The sequence below is a fragment of the Saccopteryx bilineata genome, chromosome 3 (assembly GCF_036850765.1).
Source record: "Saccopteryx bilineata isolate mSacBil1 chromosome 3, mSacBil1_pri_phased_curated, whole genome shotgun sequence".
Classification (NCBI taxonomy): domain Eukaryota; kingdom Metazoa; phylum Chordata; class Mammalia; order Chiroptera; family Emballonuridae; genus Saccopteryx; species Saccopteryx bilineata.
This window is the reverse complement of record NC_089492.1, coordinates 202807429-202833480: the sequence shown is the minus strand read 5'-3', so window position 1 is coordinate 202833480 and position 26052 is coordinate 202807429. Positions and strand designations below refer to the sequence as shown.

At 36.5% G+C, this 26052-nt stretch overlaps 1 protein-coding gene across 1 annotated transcript in view; it reads left to right on the top strand.

Annotated features, from left to right (window-relative positions):
• Positions 1–4255, top strand: part of LOC136330945 (guanylate-binding protein 6-like) — a 40368-nt gene extending 36113 nt beyond the window's left edge. Inside the window, 5 exon segments of the mRNA XM_066268593.1 lie at positions 477–689; positions 1102–1108; positions 1969–2064; positions 2847–3040; positions 4034–4255. Of these exon segments, the coding sequence (XP_066124690.1) occupies positions 477–689; positions 1102–1108; positions 1969–2064; positions 2847–3040; positions 4034–4255 (732 nt within the window).
• The last annotated feature ends 21797 nt before the right edge of the window (positions 4256–26052 follow it).

Sequence of the window (26052 nt, the reverse complement as noted above, 5' to 3'; positions counted from 1 at the left end):
ATAGAAGCGAGACTAAGAAGCATGGACGGGAGTGTGGTGGTTATGGGGGGTGGGGGGAGGAAAGGAGGGAGAGAGGGAGGGAGAGGGGTACAGAGAGAACTGGATGGAGGGTGGTGGAGGACGATCTGTCTTTGGGTGATGGGTATGCAACAGAACTAAATGACAAGATAACCTGGAAATGTTTTCTTTGAATGTATGTACCCTGATTTATTGATGTCACCCCATTAAAATAAAAATAAAAAAAAGAAATAAATCTCTTGATTATTGCTACATTGGTTGTGCTGCTCGACTTAGAATGTTTTTCCTTTGTTTCTTTTTTTTTATTTTTATTTAGAAAATTAAATTTAACAGGGTGACATTGATCAATAAGAGTACATTCTTAAGAGGACCACAGAGTATCTAACAAATAGAATCTTCAGAATTTGATCTCTTCTGTTTCATTTGACTAATGATTCTTGTTTACATTTCTCTTGCAGGAAATCATAAAGAATAAAAAAGAGAGTTTCTTGCAGAAGAATGAAGAGGCTTCTGTTAAATACTGCCAGAATACACTGGATCAGCTTTCAATGTAACTAGTGAATGATATTTTGGAGGGAAATTTCTCTGTTCCCGGAGGGCACGAGAACTACAGGAGAGCAAAGGAAAGGATTGAACGGTGCTATTGGGAAGTACCCAGGAAAGGAGTGAAGGTGAGGAAGGAGGGGAGCATGGGGATCCCACAGATGAAGGTCAAGAGGCACGCCTGAAAATCTGAGAGCACAGTAGCCTTGTGGGTAATATGAGATCATGGGGATAGCATGACTGTTTGGCTTTAAAGATGACTGTTTGCTCTTTCTCACTGAAGAGAGAAGAAATGTCCATTCTAAAAGCTGAGTATGGATTTGTGAGATCCACAAGATACAGAAGAGAAATAATCATTTCTCCATCTAACAACATGACATTTAGTGTACTGTGTTGAAGATTTGTGATGGAATGTCAGAATTTTGTACTCAAAGCTGATCAACGTGAGAAAGATTCAACTTAATAGACAATTACATAGACTCTGTGAGTGATAACACTTACAAACCTGTGACCCTGGTGTGCACTGGTAATGGTAATAAGTGTAATAGTAAAAATACAATTAACATATTGAACTGCAACTCCCTGTAGGCAGAGTGTTAATCTCTTTTTCTTAAAATTTTATTTTAGTCTTCCACAAAATGTTGTGTAACATTTACTTTTATTACCCACATTTTAAGATGTGAATTAGTAAGCATAAGCGGGTTATTTAACTTCCTTCAAGTCACACATCAAGCAAGTGGCTAGAGAGAACAGCAGTATAGATTAGAGTCTGCATTTCACATTAGACATATAGTCTATAAAACCTGCCAGAAGAGGATAGGGATATAAATTTTGAAGTATGTGTACATGTTGTCCAGGTTGAGAAGTTATCCAAAGGGAAGTACCCCAAGTAAACATGCAAATACGTAAAAGCACCAAGAGATTATGGGTTTGTTTGTTTTTTAAAATTTTTTTATTTATTCATTTTTTAGAGAGGAGAGGGAGAGACAGAGGGAGAGAGAGAGAGAGGAGAGACAGAGAGAGAGAAGGGGGGAGGAGCTGGAAGCATCAACTCCCATATGTGCCTTGACCAGGTAAGCCCAGGGTTTCGAACCGGCGACCTCAGCATTTTCAGGTCGACGCTTTATCCACTGCGCCACCACAGGTCAGGCGAGATTATGGGTTTGTACAGCTGCACATAATTCTGACTGGCTGAAAGGTAGGGCATGTGGAGACAACTACTGTTGGAAGAGGGGCTGGAAGAAGATATGCAAAGTCTCTGTCCACAGTAAGGGGCTTGGACACTTTGTAGGGGTTCCTGGAGCATTTTAAATAAAAAGTAAAAATGACATGAATAGACTTGTTTGCACAAAACAAATCTCAGTGGAATTCCAAGTTCTTCATTTCTTCTTGGTTCCTCAGGAAAAGAAGTCTTCCAAGACTTCCTGAAGTCACAGATGCCAATAGAGAAATCCATCCTGCAGGCAGATAGAACCCTGACCCAAGGGCAGAAGGCCAAAGAAGGTATGGGGCACAACCCAACTCTCAGTAGGGTGGGGGGGGTAGGTCCCTGCAGTGCCCTCTGACAGATCACATGAAGATTTTTCCAAAACACCAAAGTTGCCCTTCTTCTGCCAAATTTAAAAATAACAAGCAGAACATATACACTATGGAATACTACTCAGCCATAAGAAATGATGACATCGGAACATTTACAGCAAAATGGTGGGATCTTGATAACATGATACGAAGCAAAATAAGTAAATCAGAAAAAAACAGGAACTGTATTATTCCATACGTAGGTGGGACATAATAGTGAAACTAAGAGACATTGATAAGAGTGTAGTGGTTACGGGAGGGAGGGGGGAATGGGAGAGGGAAAGGGGGAGGGGGAGGGGCACAAAGAAAACAAGATAGAAGGTGACAGAGGACAATCTGACTTTGGGTGGTGGGTATGCAACATAATTGAACGACAAGATAACCTGGACTTGTTATCTTTGAATATATGTATCCTGATTTATTGATGTCACCCCATTAAAAAAATAAAATTATTAAATAAATAAATAAATAAATATTAATAGTAAAAAAAAAAAAATAACAAGCAGAGTTGTGGTTATACATCAGGCAGATCCGAAGACCTTTCCCATCACATTCTCAAAGCAGCTCTTGATGGTGTAGCCGTAATCAGGTGAAATCTGAGATTCCTCATCCTCTCTTTCAAATCTGATTTGCTCTCTGATCTCAAGATGGTAGAGTTCAGGCCTGATCTTTTACTTTCTTCTCTTTCTAACACCTCCCTGGGGCAGAGGAGCGGGCCAGGAAGGAGGCAGCTGAGATGGAGAAGGAGTGGCTGAGACAGAAACACTGGGAGCAGCAGCAGCAGATGGAGGCACAAAATAGAAGCCTTCAGGAAAACATGGTCCAACTGAGAGAGAAGCTGGAGTGGGAAAGAGACGAGGCTCTGAGAGAACAGACGAAGACACTGGAACACAAGCTGAAGGTAAGGCCGGCCCTGGCCTCAGTAGTTGCTGATGGTCATCGCCCTGGTTAATAAGAATGGAATGGGTGAAAATTAAAGGAAAATTTAAAAGAGAACCACTGCTGCTATTTAGTGCATTTGATTCACCAGAAGTACTGAATCCTGGCTTTCCTAAAGGCCTCTGAGTTTTGCTCCACACTGAGACTCTCAGGAGTCCAAGGTGACCTTGGCTCCTCCAAGTCCTTGACGAATATAAATCGCCTCTGCAATGTTTGAGTTGCTACAGTAGTTCGTTTCTAGGATGATCTCATGGAGCCCTAATTAAACAAGGTTTTTTAGATTATCAAGTAGATATTCCAACCTGGTGTTTTTAATATAAGCACCAGCAGGGTACTTTATCAAGATCGCTGTCAATTATCAAGAAGCTACTACCAGCAAAAACCCTGATTTGGATTCATGCTTGCCTAAAACTATCAGATATGTCCAGACTTAGAAATACGGGGAACCCACACCTTCTAAACCAGCTTCAGTTGGCTCCAGCTATGGATAGTTTGCCTAAGTCATCACATAGCATTGGGGGAATTTTCTTTCTTCTCATCTAGAGGTGTTTACATCAGATTTCTTGATCAGCTATATGTTCCTATTGTTGCCACAAATGAGGGACCAGGCCATTCAAAGCAGACTGAAAATTTGTGCAAGTGGACTGATGTCTCCCTCCTAATCAATACTTTTGTGGAACATATTATTGCATTTGCCTCAAGCCTGGCTTAGTATCCGAGCAAGACCCTAATGGTGCGTGATTATTAATAAGGTTGAAAACTATCCTTCCTCTCACTATTCAGGTCTAACCCAGAAGATAGTGTCTGCTTCAAATATTATCCTCTGATGATCTAATAAGAGAGAATACTTTTATGTATAAAATAAAGAAAATTTAATAACATAGAAAATCTTACTCTTGAGAAATAACAATTTTCAAAAGTTTCCTTTTCTGTCTCTTCACACCCTTTGTTTTAGACCCAAGAGGAATTTCTTAATAATGGATTTAAGAAGAAAGCTGATGAAATGAAGGCAGAAATAAATCATCTGAGAAATATGATTGAAAATACTAAAAAGAGTAAAACTCCTTTTAAATCACAGACCCTGGACACATTTGCCGATCAAGCCACTGCACTCCTATCTATTCCTGCTAATCTAATTGGGATGAGTCTGAAGGCTCTGAGTTCACTGTTTAAGTAGGATTAGCTTTTCTTTAAATGAAATTGTAGAATGAACATACGTGCTCTGTTTTATTTTTGGTGTGTATGTTTTTAAGTTTCATTCACAAAAGTTTTAAATATAAAAAGTGCCTACTAAGATATCAGTGTCTGACACACTTTAGATACGTTGAGTCGATTTTATTCATTTAAATAGAAAAACAAGAAACTATTTATAACAGAAGTTGGCAAACTTTGGCTAAATCCATCCAGCTGCCTGTTATTGTAAATAAAGTTTTATGGGAACACCACTACGCCCATTTCCTTACATATCGTCTGTAACTGCATTCATGCCACAACAACAGAGTGAAGTAGTTGCAACAATCACTGTATGACTTACCAAACCTAAAATATTTCCTTTTGAGCACTTTCTGGAACAGATTGCCACCCACTGGTTTAGGGGATAGAAAGATACCAAATTTACAGTAGAGGCAAAAATTAACTGTGAAAAAAACTTATTAAGAATGCTACTGAAAGTTACAAAAGAGAAATATATATTCAAATCTGTTCTTCCCTAATCAATTTGTATATTTAATGTATTCTGAGGTTTAAAAAATGTTTTTTATAAAGACAGGGTAGGTGAGATGAGTGAAGGGAGTCAATAGGAACAAACTTTCAGTTGTAAAATAAGTATTACAAGTATGTAATATACATGTTTGAAAGTTGCTAAGATACAGCTTTAAAAAATTCTCATTGCAAAAAAAAAAAAAAATTCTGTAATTTTGTAGGGTGACCAATGTTACCTAGACTCATTTTGGTGAGAATTTTACAATATAAACAGATACTGAATTACTGTGTTGTAGATATAAAATTAATGTAAGGTTGTATGTCAATTGTACCTCAATTAAAAAAGGTAGGTTTCTACCTTAAGACAAGTTTATATAAAAATATTTCAAATGCTTTAATAATTGTCAGGATGATACAGTAAAGAATAGAGAAGAGAAATCACATCTCTCCACATGAAAACCTGTTTTAGAGCTGCATTAATCAGACCAGCGCAGCCCTAACCCTAAAAAAACAGATGAAGCTATAGAACGTTTTACATGTTCTATAGATAGAAGCAGATACTTTTAAGAAGCATTTATCTGAAAGGTTTTATTACAATTCAATAAAAAATAATTAACTGTTGAATCAATTGTCAAAAATAACTTGGAGGATGACGTCAGAGTAATGGCGGGGTAGGAAGCGATACCGATAAATCTCCCCCAAAACTCAACAAGATTTTCAACCAGAAACAGAAAAACCTATACTTGGAGCTTCCAGATGCTTCGCAATACACCCAAAGGTATGATTGAGTGAAAAATTGGCTAAATATATAACCAAACCCCGAAGGAAATAGGGAGTAAGAAATGCTCCTCCTTCCTCACTAACCTAAACAGGGCGGCTTTCTCTGGTAACTGTGAATATAGAAACTGAGGCGGGCAAAGGGGGTGAATAGATCCAGGCCGCCGCAGCACAAATGGCTGAACCAGGCTGTGGCACAGAGATCCAAGCCGAGGAAAATCTGATCCTGTGGCAACCCGGGCAATACAAGCTAACACTCGCGCCAAACCCAAACAAAGAAAGAAAAGCAGAGCGGCCATTTTACCCGGTCTCCTGGTTGGTGCGCAGTTAGTGGGCGAGAGATTTCTTCCTGGGAAAGCCACGCACGGGACGGAGTGAGAACTAATTCCAACGGTGGAGATTTTCCGTGCTGGAGGGTGTTTCACTCAGAGGGAACCTCGGCCGGCCTCATATCCTGGTTTGCGCGCGCAGATAAGGAGTGAGCGATTCCTCCGAGTGCCTCGGCAGTGCGCGCCCGTGTTATCGCACAGAGGGGCAGAGTCAGGGGCCTTTGTGTGGGCCAAAGCGGAATCTCGAGCCGCCCCAGCGCCTTGCAAAAGCCGCGCACGGGGACGGAGCGAGATTCAATTCCAACGGTGGAGATTTTCCGTGCTGGAGGGCGTTTCACTCAGAGGGAACCGCGGCCGGCCTCATATCCTGGTTTGCGTGCGCAGATAAGTAGTGAGCGATTCCTCCGAGTGCCTCGGCAGTGCGCGCCCGTGTTATCGCACAGAGGGGCAGAGTCAGGGGCCTTTGTGTGGGCCAAAGCGGAATCTCGAGCCGCCCCAGCGCCTTGCAAAAGCCGCGCACGGGGACGGAGTGAGACTCAATTCCAACGCTACAACTTTTCCCTGCGGTTGGGGGTTTCACTCAGAGCGTGAGACTGCTGGCCGGATATCCTGGTCGAAGACAGTGAGTGAGAGTTTCCTCCAAGCGCCCCAGAAGTGGGCGCCCGCTTGTGTTACCGGACAGAGTGGCAGAGCCAGAGGTCTTTGAGTGGGCGGAAAGCCCGCCTGATTATGCTAGCAGCTCTGACTGACTGAGCCTTACCCAGAGCCCTGTGCTGAGTGGAAATAGAGTGGGGAGTTGCCAGCTCTTTGAGCCTCTTACTATCCAGGCAGAGGCAGCAGCAACCCCATAGCTGGATTATCAGGCTACTAATTGAGGAAGGAAAGACTAGGAGAAAGGCTCCAGGAACACGGACTCTCTCACTGTCAGAGCCTATAAATACTAATGAGCCTCGACTGCCAACGAGACTAAAGCACAATACATGACATTGCCATAGAGACTTATCAACTGCAAACCTCTACCTGAGCATGCCAAAGGGGCAGAACCCGGGGTACAGAGTCACCGACCAGGAAGAGGGAGAGAAAAGAAAAAGCAAGAAGATAACCTCTCAAAATCAAGAATAATCTGCAGACTTTATAACCTATCCCATTTTATTATATTTGTTCGTTTGTTTCTCTTATCTTCATTCTTGATACTTTTTTTTCCTCCTCCAATTTGGCCGATTGACTCTCTACCGGTCTTACTCTCTCCTCTCCTTGAACTACACTACCCATAAGTGTTACATCTCCCATTATCTTTTCTCTTCTCTTCCTTTCTCTCTATGAGGGTTGCACTCCAAAACCCTTAACTCTCTCTCTCTCTCTCTCCTTTCTTTTTTCTTCTTTTAGTAGTTACCTCTTTTTTTCTCTCTCTTTCTTTTCTCCCTCTTTATTAGTTTCTTCCTTTCTCCTTTACATCTCCTCTCATTCAAACCTCAATAACAAACAAATTATCTTATCTGGGACTCAAACCTATGTCTGTGGCATTTTGGGGGGTTTTTACTTCACCTTTTTAAGTCACTAGCAGTGCTCTCATCCCTGGCTCTCCATATTATCTAGTTCCTGTTCCACTAAATACAATAGTAATTTTTTAATTTGTCCCCCCATTTTTCTGTTTTCCTTTATTCCTCTCATCATAACTCTTAGACAACCAACACCTAAAAGCAAATCATTTCATTCTTGACCCAAATTTTTTTCTTATTTGCTTTTTGTGGGTCCATACGCTCTTTTTTTTTCCTTTTTCTTTCCTTTTTTTTTTTTTCCCCCTTTATTACTTTTCCCCAATTCAGGCCCTCCATCACAGGCATTGTTTGTTATAATTCACAGTCCATCACAAGATTTTCTCAAAAAAGAGGGGAGAGGAGAGGAGAGGAAAAAAGGAGGGGGGGAATAATTTCCTCTTTTTTAATTTTTATTTTATTTTTCTTTATTTCATTATTAATTTTTTTAAAAAAAAAAACTCTTCGATTTGTTATTTTTTTTATTGTTATTTTTTTAACTTTATATTCTTTATTAAATCTCATTAATACTATCAACAAAACCACCCTCAGATGCCATTAAGGAAGAGAAAATCGAATATCATGGATACAAAAGAAAGAGAGGTAACACAGCTAGATGAGGAAAAATCTATGGAGAAAAAATTTAATATATTGGAAACCTTGCAGCTAAATGACAGAGAATTCAAGATAGAAATACTAAAAATCCTCCAAGATATACAAGAAAACACAGAAAGGCAATTTAGGGAGCTCAGAAAACAACTCAATGAACACAAAGAATATATGTCCAAGGAAATTGAAACTATAAAAACAAATGAAACAGAGATGAAAAACTCAATTCACGAGCTGAAAAAAGAAATAACAAGCTTAGCTAATAGAACAGGTCAGATAGAAGAGAGGATTAGTGAAATAGAAGACAAGCAACTTGAGGCACAACAGAGAGAAAAAGAAAGAGACTCAAAAATTAAAAAAAATGAGATAGCCCTACAAGAATTATCTGACTCCATCAAAAAGAATAACATAAGAATAATAGGTATATCAGAGGGAGAAGAGAGAGAAAATGGAATGGAGAACATACTCAAACAAATAATAGATGAGAACTTCTCAAGCCTGTGGAAAGAACTAAAGCCTCAAGTTCAAGAAGCAAACAGAACTCCGAGTTTTCTTAACCCCAACAAACCTACTCCAAGGCATATCATAATGAAATTGACACAAACAAACAGCAAAGAAAAAATTCTCAAGGCAGCCAGGGAAAAGAAGAATACAACATATAAAGGAAGGCCCATTAGATTATCATCATATTTCTCAGCAGAAACTCTACAAGCTAGAAGAGAGTGGACCCCAATATTTAAAGTCCTGAAAGAGAGGAACTTTCAGCCACAAATACTATACCCATCAAAGCTATCCTTCAAATACGAAGGAGAAATAAAAACATTCACAGATACAGAAAAGATGAGGGAATTTATCATCAGAAAACACCCACTCCAGGAATTACTAAAGGGGGTTCTCCAATCAGATACAAAGAACAAAAAAAAACAGAGCCACAAGTAAAAGCTCCAAGAAGAACACAATAAAACCAAATTTAAACTGTGACAACAACAAAAAGAAAGAGGGGGAGAAGATGGAGATTAACAGTAGCAAAGGACGATGGAGTGCAAAAGTACTCACAAAATAGTTCGCTACAATGAACAGGGTAGGGACCCTTTTCATTACTCAAAGGTAACCACCATTGAAAAAACCACCACAGAAGCACATGAGATAAAAAAGATAGCAACAGAGGAAAGATGTATGGAATACAACCAAATAAAAACAAAAGATAGAAAAACAAAAGAGAAGGATCAAACAAGACACAAAACTAACAGAAAGCAAGATATAAAATGGCAATAGGAAACTCACAAGTATCAATAATTACACTAAATGTAAACGGATTAAACTCACCAATAAAAAGGCACAGAGTAGCAGAATGGATTAAAAAAGAAAATCCAACTGTATGCTGCCTACAGGAAACTCATCTAAGTAACAAGGATAAAAACAAATTCAAAGTGAAAGGCTGGAAAACAATACTCCAAGCAAATAACATCCAAAAAAAAGCAGGTGTAGCAATACTCATATCGGATAATGCTGACTACAAGACAGGAAAAGTACTCAGAGACAAAAATGGCCATTTCATAATGGCTAAGGGGACACTGAATCAAGAAGACATAACAATTCTTAATATATATGCACCAAACCAAGGAGCACCAAAATATATAAGACAGCTACTTATTGATCTTAAAACAAAAACTGACAAAAATACAATCATACTTGGAGACCTCAATACACCGCTGACGGCTCTAGATCGGTCATCCAAACAGAGAATCAACAAAGACATAGTGGCCTTAAACAAAACACTAGAGCACCTGGATATGATAGACATCTACAGGACATTTCATCCCAAAGTGACTGAGTATACATTTTTCTCCAGTGTACATGGATCATTCTCAAGAATTGACCATATGTTGGGCCACAAAAACAACATCAGCAAATTCAGAAAAATTGAAGTTGTACCAAGCATATTTTCTGATCATAAAGCCTTGAAACTAGAATTCAACTACAAAAAAGAGGAAAAAAATCCCACAAAAATGTGGAAACTAAACAACATACTTTTAAAAAATGAATGGGTCAAAGAAGAAATAAGTGCAGAGATCAAAAGATATATACAGACTAATGAAAATGACAATACGACATATCAGAATCTATGGGATGCAGCAAAAGCAGTGATAAGAGGGAAGTTCATATCGCTTCAGGCATATATGAACAAAGAAGAGAGAGCCCAAGTGAACCACTTAACTTCTCACCTTAAGGAACTAGAAAAAGAAGAACAAAGACAACCCAAAACCAGCCAAAGAAAGGAGATAATAAAAATCAGAGCAGAAATAAATGAATTAGAGAACAGAAAAACTATAGAAAAAATTAATAGAAGAAGGAGCTGGTTCTTTGAAAAGATCAACAAAATTGACAATCCCTTGGCAAGACTTACCAAGGAAAAAAGAGAAAGAACTCATATAAACAAAATCCAAAATGAATGAGGAGAAATCACCACGGACACCGTAGATATACAAAGAATTATTGTAGAATACTATGAAAAACTTTATGCCACTAAATTCAACAACCTAGAAGAAATGGATAAATTCCTAGAACAATACAACCTTCCTAGACTGAGTCAAGAAGAAGCAGAAAGCCTAAACAGACCTATCAGTAGAGAAGAAATAGAAAAAAACATTAAAAACCTCCCCAAAAATAAAAGTCCAGGCCCTGACGGCTATACCAGCGAATTTTATCAAACATTCAAAGAAGACTTGGTTCCTATTCTACTCAAAGTCTTCCAAAAAATTGAAGAAGAAGCAATACTTCCAAACACATTTTATGAGGCCAACATAACCCTCATACCAAAACCAGGCAAGGATGGCACAAAAAAAGAAAACTACAGACCAATATCTCTAATGAATACAGATGCTAAAATACTAAACAAAATACTAGCAAATCGAATACAACAACATATTAAAAAAATAATACATCATGATCAAGTGGGATTCATCCCAGAATCTCAAGGATGGTTCAACATACGTAAAACGGTTAATGTAATACACCATATCAACAAAACAAAGAACAAAAACCACATGATCTTATCAATAGATGCAGAAAAGGCTTTCGATAAAATACAACACAATTTTATGTTTAAGACTCTCAACAAAATGGGTATAGAAGGAAAATATCTCAACATGATAAAGGCCATATATGATAAACCATCAGCTAACATCATATTAAATGGCACTAAACTGAAGGCTTTCCCACTTAAATCAGGAACAAGACAGGGTTGTCCACTCTCTCCACTCTTATTTAATGTGGTACTAGAGGTTCTCGCCATAGCAATCAGACAAGACAAAGAAATAAAAGGCATCCATATCAGAAAAGAAGAAGTAAAGGTATCACTTTTTGCAGATGATATGATCCTATACATCGAAAACCCCAAAGAATCCACAAAAAGACTACTAGAAACAATAAGCCAATACAGTAAGGTCGCAGGATACAAAATTAACATACAGAAGTCAATAGCCTTTCTATATGCCAACAATGAAACAACTGAGAAGGAACTCAAAAGAATAATCCCCTTCACGATTGCAACAAAAAAAATTAAATACTTAGGAATAAACATAACAAAGAATGTAAAGGACTTATATAATGAAAACTATAAACCATTGTTAAGGGAAATTGAAAAACATATAATGAGATGGAAGAATATACCTTGTTCTTGGCTAGGAAGAATAAATATAATCAAGATGGCTATATTACCCAAAGCAATATACAAATTTAATGCAATTCCCATCAAACTTCCAATGACATTTTTTAAAGAAATAGAGCAAAAAATCATCAGACTTATATGGAACTATAAAAATCCCCGAATAGCCAAAGCAATCCTAAAGAAAAAGAATGAAGCTGGGAGCATAACAATACCTGACTTCAAACTCTATTATAGGGCCATGACAATCAAAACAGCATGGTATTGGCAGAAAAATAGACACTCAGACCAATGGAACAGAATAGAAAGTCCAGAAATAAAACCACACATATATAGTCAAATAATTTTTGATAAAGGGGCCAACAACACACAATGGAGAAAAGAAAGCCTCTTCAATAAATGGTGCTGGGAAAACTGGAAAGCCACATGCAAAAGAATGAAACTGGACTACAGTCTCTTCCCCTGTACAAAAATTAACTCAAAATGGATCAAAGATGTAAACATAAGACCTGAAACAATTAAGTACATAGAAGAAGACATAGGTACTCAACTCATGGACCTGGGTTTTAAAGAGCATTTTATGAATTTGACTCCAATGGCAAGAGAAGTGAAGGCAAAAATTAATGAATGGGACTACATCAGACTAAGAAGTTTTTGCTCAGCAAGAGAAACTGATAACAAAATAAACAGACAGCCAACTAAATGGGAAATGATATTTTCCAAACAACAGCTCAGATAAGGGCTTAATATCCAAAATATACAAAGAACTCATAAAACTCAACAACAAACAAACAAACAATCCAATAAAAAAATAGGAAGAGGATATGAATAGACACTTCTCCCAGGAAGAAATACAAATGGCCAACAGATATATGAAAAGATGCTCATCTTCTTTAGCTATTAGAGAAATGCAAATCAAAACGGCAATGAGATACCACCTCACACCTGTTCGATTAGCTGTTATTAGCAAGTCAGGTAATAGCAAATGTTGGAGAGGCTGTGGAGAAAAAGGAACCCTCATACACTGTTGGTGGGAATGTAAAGTAGTACAACCATTATGGAAGAAAGTATGGTGGTTCCTCAAAAAACTGAAAATAGAACTACCTTATGACCCAGCAATTCCTCTACTGGGTATATATCCCCAAAACTCAGAAACATTGATACGTAAAGACACATGCAGCCCCATGTTTATTGCAGCATTGTTCACAGTGGCCAGGACATGGAAACAACCAAAAAGCCCATCAATAGATGACTGGATAAAGAAGATGTGGCACATATACACTATGGAATACTACTCAGCCTTAAGAAATGATGACATCGGAACATTTACAGCAAAATGGTGGGATCTTGATAACATGATACGAAGCGAAATAAGTAAATCAGAAAAAAACAGGAACTGTATTATTCCATCCGTAGGTGGGACATAATAGTGAAACTAAGAGACATTGATAAGAGTGTGGTGGTTACGGGTGGGAGGGGGGAATGGGAGAGGGAAAGGGGGAGGGGGAGGGGCACAGAGAGAACAAGATAGAGGGTGACGGAGGACAATCTGACTTTGGGTGGTGGGTATGCAACATAATTGAACGACAAGATAACCTGGACTTTTTATCTTTGAATATATGTATCCTGATTTATTGATGTCACCCCATTAAAAAAATAAAATTATAAAAAAAAAAAAAGAAAAAGAATGTCAAACAGAATTCCCTCCCCAGTAAAAATGTTTCCAAAAAAATACAAACTGGTCAAATAGCTCGGTTGCTAGAGCATTGTTCCAATATGAGAAGGTTGCTGGTTCAATTCCTGGGTAGGACACCTATAAGAACAGATTGATGTTCCTGTCTCTCTCTCTCCTTTCCTCCCTCTCTAAAATAAATAAATAAAATTTAAAAACAAGATTATTTTTAAAAATACAAAATACTTTCTCATAGTAAAACTGATTGAATTTATTGTAAGCAGACTTTTATTAAAAATTGATAAAGAAGGTTGTTCTCCTTCTTATAAAAAATGAGAAATGCTTAAAATGATAAACAAGTAAATATAAATTAAACAGAATGCATAAATAAATTTATATTAGGAATTAGAAAAGAGACAGTTTATCATCACAAACCCTCCAAATAGTCAAAATAATATGAATAATGTTATGTAAATAATTTAAAAGTTGAGTAAAATTAAAAAAAAATCCAGTGAAATGTAAAGTACCACACTGACACAAGGAAGAGATACGCACCTGGAAAATTCTAGTGACTATTATCAAAATGGAATCCATGAGAAAGAAGTCTTTCTATAAAGAAATCACAAGGCCTGGATGTTTCCATTGTGATTTCTACAGAACTTCAAGTAAAAATAATCTCATTTTTTATATATATCCTTTCAGATCACAAAAAATATAGAATACGGCCCTGGCCGGTTGGTTCAGCGGTAGAGCGTTGGCCTGGCATGCGGAGGATCCGCGTTCGATTCCCGGCCAGGGCACATAGGAGAAGCGCCCATTTGCTTCTCCACCCCCTCCTCCTTCCTCTCTGTCTCTCCCTTCCCCTCCTGCAGCCAAGGCTCCATTGGAGCAAAGATGGCCTGGGCGCTGAGGATGGCTCCTTGGCCTCTGCCCCAGGTGCTAGAGCGACGCCCCAGAGGGGCAGAGCATCGCCCCTGGTGGGTGTATTGGGTGGATCCCGGTCGGGCGCATGCGAGAGTCTGTCTGACTGTCTCTCCTCGTTTCCAGCTTCAGAAAAATTCAAAAAAATAAATAAAAAATAAAAAAATATATAGAATACATTAACCAATTTATTATTTGTATTGAAGATCCTTTATATCAAACTGTGACTAAGCAGTACACACAAAAAATAAGAAAGCTGTATTACTTATAAATATAGAAGCAAACATTCTAAATCAAAATTCAGTGTATACATCAAGGATAAAACGTCATGACTTAGATTCATCCTTAAAAGGCTACTGTAATTAAACTTTTAAATAATCACTGACATTAAATGATATGATTAAAAGGAAGTAAATTATATGATCATTTTAATAGATGCAAAATAAAAGTGTGATAAATCTTATCCAATTTTGGTATAAAATTCCATCAAATTGGGTATAAAAGGAAGCTCCCTTAACCTAATAAAAAAAAAAAAGAAAAGATACCTACACAAATTATAGAAAACCTATTTAGAGGTTAAATCCTTCTTTTGTGACTAGGAAAAAGATAGCAAAATCATCTTTTATTACATCTGTTTTATACAGAATAGTAAATTGCAGTGTACTATAAAGTGAGGGGAAAATCTAAAAATTGGAAATGATGAAATTAAATTGTCATTATTTGTAAATTATTAAGGTGGTGATGATGGTGATATGTTTAAACTTTAAATTTTTTTTCGCACCCAAGTTCATTGTATTATTTATCTGTTATTTTATAAAATATTTATCATTTTACTGTTCACCTTTAAGTCTATAATCCACTAAGAATTTTTTTATGTGATGTAAAATATGGATCCAAAATAAAAATTTAAAGGTGGATATCAATTCTCTCAATATAACTTAATCATAGGAATGAGGAAAAGGTTACCTTGTGTGTGTGTGTAATAAATATATGATACTTCTACACATGTATGTAAGATCCTTTGTGTAAGTATCTCTAAAATTCCTGAGTCATAGGATATGTATTTCTTCAGTCTTTCTAGATAAAGTTAAACAGCATTTCAAAGTTTCTATAACAGTTTGCACATTACACATACATGCATGCAAACACACACATATAATTTATTAAGGTGACCAATCATCCTCCTTTAGGGAGGACAGTCCTTCTTTAATAAGTTTCATCCTCCCTTGAAAAGTGTCCTCTTACATGTCCTCCTTTTTGATATTGGAAGACTAATCTGTAAATGTAGTATTTGATTGATGCAGAGTCAATCCATTGCATGTGATGTGACATATTTGTATTAGACATGACGATTTGTCAAGGATCACTACAGTGTGGCGAGATGTGATTATAAAATGCATGTGCTCTGCACAGGAGACCTTGAGAGAGCATGTGATATACCGAGCACGCAAATGGCTTTGTGTACTTCTTACTTAAACAGGACACGGCACATATGACAATGTAGACTCACGATTATTTCTTTCTCAGTGAATATTTAATCATAGACAGGTAAGCACAATTCACATTTTATTAACTCATTATCTATTTAATAATTTCTAAATATAAATAATATTATTTACAAGTATTTTCCCAAAATTTGAGTTTTAAAGTGGAAATCTAACCTCAAACCATATCTATTAATAATGAATTTTGATTAAATAGTTGCATAAAACAGATGTTTTTTAATTACAAAATGAAAAATACACCCGAATATCACTCCGAATTAGTGGTTTTGTTTGATATTTAGTTTTGTTAATTTAGTTTCCAGAAAATTCACCTACTATGATGTAACATTTTCAGTTCCTAATATGCTTGCATCATTCCTGTAGCTCTATATTTTATTTTTAATTTTAAATTTTATTTAAGAAGTGAAAAAAATGAAAAAGAGAAAATGCCATTTCAATGATAAATTGAAAGAGAAATTTCCATTTCTCATATTAAACAATGATACCATTGTTTTCTGCAATATTTGCAGTGGGGAATTTTGTATTGCAGTTGGGGGCAGAGCAGCGATAACAAAACACTTTACCACCAACTAACATAAGCAATCGTTAGATGCATCAGCTTCCGGTTGTAAAGTAACAAGTTTTTTTAAAACTTCAAATTATTCTGAAGATGAAAAACAGTTGGCTGCAATGGAGGGAACATTTGAATTTCATACTATAATTCACAATCAAAGTTTTCATAGTATGAATTGTACAACTAAATTATTGAAAAAGTTTCACAATGTAAAAATCTCTCATGCCAGGACAAAATGTGAGGCTATTTTGAAATCAAAATTTAAAAATTAGTGTGACAAAATACAGAGGACCTGGAAACTGCAACATTTGTAATGATTTTAGCTGATGCATCAAATCATAATGAAATTAAGTTGTATCCAATAACAGTAAGATATTTTAATGTTCCCAAGGGCATTTTTAAATTTAGAATTTACTGAGGGTGAAATTTCTAAAATTTTCTTAAACACCTATACAGAGTAATAAATAAAAACAATTTGAAATTCAAAGTTGCACTGACGGCTGATAATACAAATACAAATTTTGGTGGATGAAGATGCAAAGGGGTGAATAATGTGTATGTAAAATTATAAGAGTTACTCCAAAAGAAAATACTAGGAATAGGTTGTAATGCACATATTTTGTCAAATGCAATGAACACAGTGTCATGTGCCATGCCAATTGATGTAGAAGTAATAATAACTATAATTTATTTGCATTTTAGTCTTTTACCATTCATGTTGCTACTTTAAAACAATTTTGTGAAGAAGCAAATGTTGAATACAAAATCTTAGGATATTCAAAAGTTATATGGTGCCTGACCAGGGGGTGGTGCAGTGGATAGAGCATCGGACTAGGATGCCAATGACCCAGGTTCGAGACCCCGAGGTTGCCAGGTTGAGCACAGGCTCATCTGGTTTGAGCAAGGCTCACCAGCTTGAGCCCGAGATCACTGGCTCTAGCAAGGGGTCACTTGGTCTGCTGTAGGCCTCTGGTTAAGGCACATATGAGAAATCCATCAATGAACAACTAAGGAACCACAACGAAGAATTGATGTTTCTCATCTCTCTCCCTTCCTGTCTGTCTATCCTTGTCTGTCCCTCTCTCTGACTCTCTCTGTCTCTGACACACACACACACACACACACACACACACACTAAATGGCTTGCTCTAACATCTGCTATAGAGCGTGTTCTACAAAGATTTGAGCCTCTCCGTTCATATTTTTTAAGTTTAGATAAATGTCCGAAAATCCTGGAATTGTTTATCAATAATAAACTATGAGATATTAATGTGCTTTGTACATAATCAAGCATCTATTTTTCACAAAACAATTCAAAAAATTGAAGGTGAACACATTTCAGCTACAGAAGTTAGTCTTAATTTTGAATGACTTTATCCTCCAATATAAATCTAATTTTGAAGAAAAGTTTTTTCCTTTAATTATAAAAATAAAATTGTCAGACTTAGAGGAATCAAATCTGGGCATAACAGAAAAGTTTATAAAGAAGTGCAGAATATTTATCAGACAGGTTTTCAATATATCAAAGAATGGTCTGAAACAAACATCATGGAAAATAGCAGTTTTCAGTGGTGTTTTTTTTACTTCATCGCAAGTATATTGGGCAGATATTGAATCTTGTCTTGAGTTTTTATCTAGAGAAATGCCAGACATCAAAATAGATGACAATTGTCTCTTTGAAGAAATTAGAAGATTGAATGTATATTTAAATTCTGATAAATTAATACAATGGGAAAATGATCACATTGAAATTGATAAAAGATGGGTGGAAATATTCAGCCATTTCAAAAATGAACATATTCCATGTGAAAATTTATTTATTCTTGTTCAATTTACATTGTTCTGCCCTGGAACTAATGTAGCAGTTGAGTTTTTTAAATTGCTAATGATTTTTGGACAAGTGAGAAATCGAGATTGAATGTTGATACTCTACCTGCAGCACTTGCCGTAAAATTTAATATAAAAGATATTTCTTGTTCAGATATTTCCAATATATTGTTACAAGATGATACATTGACAAAAAATATTCAATGGAAAAGTACTCATTTAGATCTAAATGAGTACTTTTTTCTTACAACTATTATCAAAAGTTAATAGGCATGTGAGCATAATTACAATATAAAATATTACAAATGTTTTATTATGCATTTATCATATTATAGTATATTATTGTTGCAATGAATAAAATGTTTCTTTTATTTACAATATTGTTTTCTTCAATTTATTTTTGTCTTCCTTTTCATTGTAAAAAAGTTGGTCACCTTAATATAATGCAATGACATTGAATGAGAAATAATTATTTCAGAACATGAACACACACACACACACACACACACACACACACACACATGCACACACTCCACCACCACCTCCCTAATCTAAAAATTACATAAGTTTGACTACATCAGACTAAGTACATTTTTCTTGAAAAACCATTGAAAGGCAGTCACAGAACACATAACATTTGTAAATCATCTAACCACCAAAATACTCCAATATTCACTTTATATATATATAAAAATTCACATATATATATATATGACTCTCCTACAAATCAAGATGAAAAAGGTAGACAATGCAGTAGAAAAAAGACAGCTGCAGGAATTTCAAAGGGGAAAAAAAAGCAAACAAACATATGAAAGGCACTCAATCACATTTGTAGCAAAAATAAAAAAGTATATAAATTAATGTCCCAATGAGCTATCGCCACACAGATAGTAGATTTTAAGAAGTTAAAAATTTTTGATGAGGAGAACGGTCATAATTTGCTGGTTAATGTGTGAACTGTTATAGCACACTTTTTTCTCCTCCACTGCTCACATACCTCCATCTGCTTCTGCACTTGGTAGGATATATTCACATCTGAATAAGACTCTAGCCTTTTGGGGAACAATTGTGGAAACTCGAGAAGCATGGTTGGACAGGATTTTTCTGTGGAGGTGATATGTCAGCTAAGAACACATGGAAATAATCTGGTTCACTAGGTGAAGTAAGGAATGGTGAACACACTAGGCAGAGTTTACAGTTTCTGGTTGCAAATGTGGGTTTAGTTATTAATTTATCTTTGACGGAAATGCATCCTAAGATAGGTGTACAGTTGGAATTGGGATTTGAAGTCTTTTCTGTCTCGAAAATTTAGCAATTAAGGGAATAAACAAAATTTACCTTCACATAACCTTGAAGAGAAAGGTAGGCATGCCCACAGTGCAGAATTCACAACAGATAAATATTCACAACAGATAAGAATTCACAACACTATATCACTAGTGTTGACATAGGTGGATTCATCTTCATGAGTTTATGTGACTCCTGTAGTTGGAGTGAGTAAACATGAGCATTATTGCTAGAATTTATAGTCACACTATAAATTAAAATATTTGTTCATTATTATAACTTCTTATTAAACTACCAGTTTTTATTCCCTCCCCAAAATAAAGAAATTCTTCCTGATACCTTTAAAATTTCAATTCAGAGTTTTTCTTTTCTCTTTCTCTCTCTTTCTTTCTCACTTCCCCCGTCCCCAAATTTCCCATAGGAAATTTAAAGAGTCGTATTCACTTTGCTTGTCTTTTATACCAGTAATGGTTACATCTCTATTGCTTTGTAAAGAACTCCAAAATATAATGTTTTAAAATATGAAATAGCATTTAACATTAAAGACTAAATTTTCTAGGCTTCTAAGGCATGTATCTGGAGTCCAGACCATGACATGGGAAAAGAGAGAATCTCACAATACTTATTCAATGTTTTATGGCCTGGATTGAAATATGCATAACCCATGTGTGCTCATATTTCATTGTGAAAATTTATACACGAGGACATACCTGGATGCAACATAGGAAATAAAGACTTCATGTATGTAACCATGTGCTAAGAAAAGAAAGGCAGTCGTCTTTAAAATTTTTTTGATAGAAGAGGCAACCAGAGATTGCTACACCTTTTGAAATAGAGTATAGTATACTAAAATACTATGTAGGTATAATGACCACAAAGAAATAATGCAATTATACTTCATAATAGCATAAGTTTGGAACCAAATGCATGTTTTTTGGGGGTTTTTTTGTATTTTTCTGAAGCTGGAAACGGGGAGAGACAGTCAGACAGACTCCTGCATGCGCCTGACCGGGATCCACCCGGCACGCCCACGGGGGGGCGGGGAGGGCACTCTGACCACCAGGGGGCGATGCTCTGCCCCTCCGGGGCATCGCTCTATTGCAACCAGAGCCACTCTAGCGCCTGGGGCAGAGGCCAAGAAGCCATCCCCAGCGCCCGGGCCATCTTTGCTCCAATGGAGCCTCGCTGAGGGAGGGGAAGAGAGAGACAGAGAGGAAGGAGAGGGGGAGGGGTGGAGAAGCAGATGGGCGCTTCTCCTGTGTGCCCTGGCCGGAATCGAACCCGGGACTTCTGCATGCCAGGCCGACGCTCTACCACTGAGCCAACCGGCCAGGGCCCCAAATGCATGTTTTTAAGTTGCATTTCTACATCCTGAGACTTTTTGACCCTGAGTCATTTACCTATATTATTTCTTATTTTTCTCATCTATGAAATGGTAACCATATGACCAATCTTGCAGCTCTGTTATGAGAACAAGTAACATCTTTCTAGTACTGAACATGCAGTAATTAATAATTTTTTTTCCTATTAGTAACAGTAAAAATGAACTCAAATTGGAATGGTTGGTCATTTCACTACGTTTTTATTGGGCCCATGTGTGTGTTCACTCGACCCTCAATTTAATTTAGAAATCAAGCTCCTTTCTCATTTTTAAATACGATAGGCAATAAGTCTAATTACAGAGAACTGCATTGATATATTGGAAAAAGAAGGATTACAATCAGAAGGTTTCCCTAAACTGATAGAAGTTAGTAAGTAACACATTTCTTTGAATTGGAATAACAGTCTTTCAAGCCCCATAAATTTAATGAATTTCTGATCCTGAACAAGGTGATTAAGCACTTTGCTCAGGACTAAGTTGTTTGGCACCTTGTGTGCTCAGCTTTGGGTACTTAGTAAACATTCCCAGACAGGAAGAGTCCCATTTTAACACCCTGCAACATAAGCAGAACAAGTACAAACCTGATGATAGCCAGATCTGCATGGGGTTCCTGAACCACGCTTTAAGCACATCCCTGTCAGAAATATTTTTAGTGAAATTCCTCAGCTGACGTAAATCTGGAGAAAGAGGAACAAATGCTTTTCAGAATCAAGATTCATGGGCTTTGAACTGATGAACAGTAAAAAGAGACAATAACTACTGTGACATAAAGTTGATAAACAACAGAATGAATACTTTGAATACGACTAGGCATAAAGACAATTATAAAGAAGGAAGAAAGAATTGATACTGAGCGTGTCTAGAAAGAAAGTCTGCCCCCAGTTCAGCAGTTTCTGTGCCTAAGGCCTGGGAGCAGGATGGAAATGACAATTTAGAAGGATATATACTTGAAGGAAGAAAACAGCTTTCTCTAAGAATGGGATGCTAGATGCTAGCATTTTATATCTGCAAATTTAGCACAAGACAGAAAGTTCTCTTATGCCGCTCCAATGAGAGTCCACTTCTGTTTCACATCTTTTGCCTCCTTCCCCCACTAACAGCATGTATCTGCATTAGGCCAATCACTGGTGGTGACCACAGGTCTCAAGGGTACAGTCCAGATTCTTGTTCATTCCTCATCTTGCCCTGACCCCATTTCCCACAAAACAGATTTGATGGTTTGCAAGTGAAGCCAATTGTAAGAAGTATTTTGATCCCAAGATCCCATTTATGAAATTATAATCACAGTTTGGCCTCCCTCCAGTGCCTGGGACATCTAGTTTGAGATGGTAAATATATGTGATACAGACTGCTATTCATTTCTATAGCTGGTAATGTTCTTTAATACATGTGTCCGAAACTTTTCAAGGGTAGTTTATTATTGATTTATCGATTGATTTAAATTTATTGCGTTTAAATAGATACCAGTTTCCCATCGAATACATCACCCCCGCCCCCCTGTTCCCCTCCACATCTCCCTTGCCACCCTCTCCCCAATGCCCTCTCACCTTCCCTCTAGGATTTGCTTTTCTCTCTCTATAACTCTGTGTTATGTATATATAATTACACTAATCTCTTTCCCTTCTCTGATCCCATACTCTGCTTCCCTTTCCCTCTGTCCTCTTTCCGTCTGGTCCCTTTGATCTCACCTCTGTCTCTATTCTGTTTCTCAGTTCACATTGTTCACTGGATTCCTCAAATGAGTGAGATCATATGATAGTTTTCTTTCTCTGCCTGGCTTTTTTCACTTAGCATAATAGTTTCCAGGTCCTTCCATGTTGTCGCAAAAGGTAAGATTTCCTTAGTTTAAGTTAATGAATTTTGAAATTTGTGACACTGCTGGCAAAAGCTTATGATTTACATTTGTTCTACTTGGCATTTTTATACCTCCAAAGCCTTCAAAACATGCATGTATTAGTGGAAAACACTTAAAAGGGGTAACACAGTCTCAAAAAAAGGCTCACTCCAGGAAGTGCACAGGTCTTGGCATTCCTTGTTCTAAGCTCCTCTTGTGTGCTCTCTGAAGGAACAAAGCCCAGGATATCCTGGATTCTGTATGTAAAAGGCCTCCTTCCGTGTAATTTAAGGTGCTCCAGTCAACACCTAAGTTAGGTCAGCAAGTGACCAGCTACCCAGAAATTATCCTCCCAAACTACAGGAAGGATGATCATTCTGGAAGGATATCAAGTCTTATAACTGAGAACTGCTATTTCTGACAGTTACCAATTTTTTCTAAGATTTTTATGTCCAGCACATGTCAACAAAGTTTGGCAGAGCCAGCATCTCTGTTCCTTTCCACTTGTCTCTTCCTTCTCCTGTCTTGTCCTCTTCCTCTTCTCTCCACCCAGCATTTTATTCCTCCTGCTCCTGAGGATATTATGCAGTGCCTGTTGAGTCAGACATTTCTGTTTACAACCAAGTTCATTCCACACATTATTTTGCTCGTTGTCATGGCTTCATCATTTCCAAACAAATATAAACATTTGTTATAAGCTACTATGAAGAAATAGAATCCTTATATGTACACCGATTATTTTAGACTAGTTAGACTTCATAAAAGTTGTTTCTCTTTAGAAATTATTATAACTGTCAAGATGATTTGAAGTACTCTCAGAAAAATATATACTTAAGTTGAACTTAAGTTCCCTGTGACTTGACCATTTCATTCCTGAGAATATATACCGTGGAAATGTGGATACATGTACTTTAAAAACATACAAACAATATTACAATAGAGATATGTGTAATAGCTCCCAACTGCATATAACTCAATGTCTTACCTAAAATAGCTAAATCAACTGTGGTATATTGGACAATGGAATATGTAATAGTAATGAAAATATTCAAATTACACTTAAACTTAAAAACATGGATTAATCTGACAGCCATAATGGTGAGTAAAATAAACTACACACTATAGTGTGTAGTTAAATATGCTATTTAATTCTACTTTATATAAATTTCAAAAACAGTCAAAGTTAGTCTTCAATGAGAAAAGTAATAACAGTGGCTATCTTTGAACAGGGTGGAGCACTTATTGTATTAAGAGGGCACAAAATTTTTCTGGAATTTGAGAGTGTTCCTTTTTTTAACCAAGATGATAATTACAAGGATGCACTTATTTTGTGTTTCAACTACTATATACATTTCAGGTCTGAACTTTTATGTTTCTAGGTTATGCTTTACTTTAAAAGGTTAAATACCAGGGAGAAAAGTCTTATACTAATTTTAAAAAAGCCACTGGACAATTTAAAATCTGATCTAAAATGCAGATTCTTACCCACACTATCAGTAATATAAGCTCAGATGCAAAATGACCAGTATGTCATTAAGGGGCAATATGCAACTCGCCTCTGAAAGAAATTCGTAAAAAAACAAACAAACCCTCACCACTTAGTTATGCCTGTCTTTCCTTTAGACTTCTCTAACTTTCTGTTTCATTAAAATTTGGCAGAGGATAAAGTCTCAAGCTTGTCCTCATCTTGAGAATGTAATATTCTGGTGTCAGTTTCAGGGCAAAGTTTGATACTTAACCTTCTATTAATAAAGGTGAAAATGAAAGTGAAGATCAGCAGGGCTTCTCTGAAACTAGACCAATGCTAGGAAATCAGCCACTTGTTTTTCTGCCCGATAAAATCTTTGTTTATGTCAAGGAAACAAAGGAGCTCCAGGGGCAACAAATATTTTTGTGAAATTTGTGAACTGAAATCCCTGCCAATGCTCAAACCCCTTTCCAGATAAAATAAAGTTATTAATTGCATGCACAATAAACTTAATCAGTGGTATGTAGAGTAGGAGTCTGTTTTATTATGAAAACCCATAAATCAATAAGGTATGTTTAAAACCCTAGAAGAACATGCACACTAAAATTATAGTATTTCTAGGATAATTAGAAGTTACTTTTATAGTTTACTGTACTTTATGAACTTACTTTCAATGAATGTGAATCATTTAAATTATAGAAGTACACATATATCATAAAACATTTTCATTTTGAAAAGAAAAACATTTTCTGGCTAATGTTAGTCAACTTTATCTGTTAGAAAGTATTTAACAAGCACTGAATACATCCCAAAGTCTGTCACCCATTAGGGCCCAACTGGGCATACTTATGTTAAGATAGGTCAGCTACGAAAGGAGATTTGGATCAAGTGGCTGCATTAGCTCTAGCTGTTTGCACAGAAGCTGGACATTTGATAGAGTTGCAAAGATTAAAGAAAAATAAAGTGTTTTATCCTGGTAAGCAGATAAGGAAGCAAATCTTCAAAATAATAGCAGGTTGGAAATGGGACAAATTATTTTTTTGTCCATGTGATAATTTAAATTACATAGTTTCTACATCTTTCCTTTTCCACTTTATGATAAATGTTGGAGATTTTCATATAATAGTAAAAATAGTATTTCCTTCTTTGTTTTAGTAACCATGAAGTATTCCTTTATACATACATCTCATGATTTATATTTCTTGTATCTGAAAGATGAATTTGGAGGTATTTCCAACTTCTGCCATTAAAACAATATTGCAACCAACCTCTTAATACATATGTCATTTTCCTCTAGGGAAGATATGTCTATAAGATAGCTTATCTATAAGATATATCTATAAGATTAGCAGGGCTTCTCTGAAACCAGACCAAATGCTAGGAAATCAGACACTTGTTCTTCTGCCCAATAAAATCTTTGTTTATGTCAGGGAAGCAAAGGAACTTCAGGGCCAACAAATGTTTTTGGAACTTTGTGAACTGAAATTCATGCCAATGCTCAAACCCCTTTCCAGATAAAATAAAGTTACTAATTGCATGCACAATAAATTTAATCAGTGGTATGTAGAGTAGGAGTCTGTTTTATTATGAAAACCCATAAATCAATAAGGTGTGGTTAAAACCCTAAAAAAATATGCACACTAAAATTTTGGTATTACTTTTTTATTAGTATATATTTTTTTATTTTTTTGATTTAATTTATTGTGTTTACATAGATTCTAGTGTCTCCTAGAATGCATCCTCCTCTCCCGTATTCCCCCTCAGCAGCTTCCTCCCCTCTTCCCTTTAGGTTTAACTCCATTCCTCAGTTCACATTGTTCCTTGGATTCCTCAAATGAGTGAGGTTATATGATATTTTTCTTTCTCTGCCTGGCTTATTTCACTTAACATTATAGTTTCCAGGTCCAT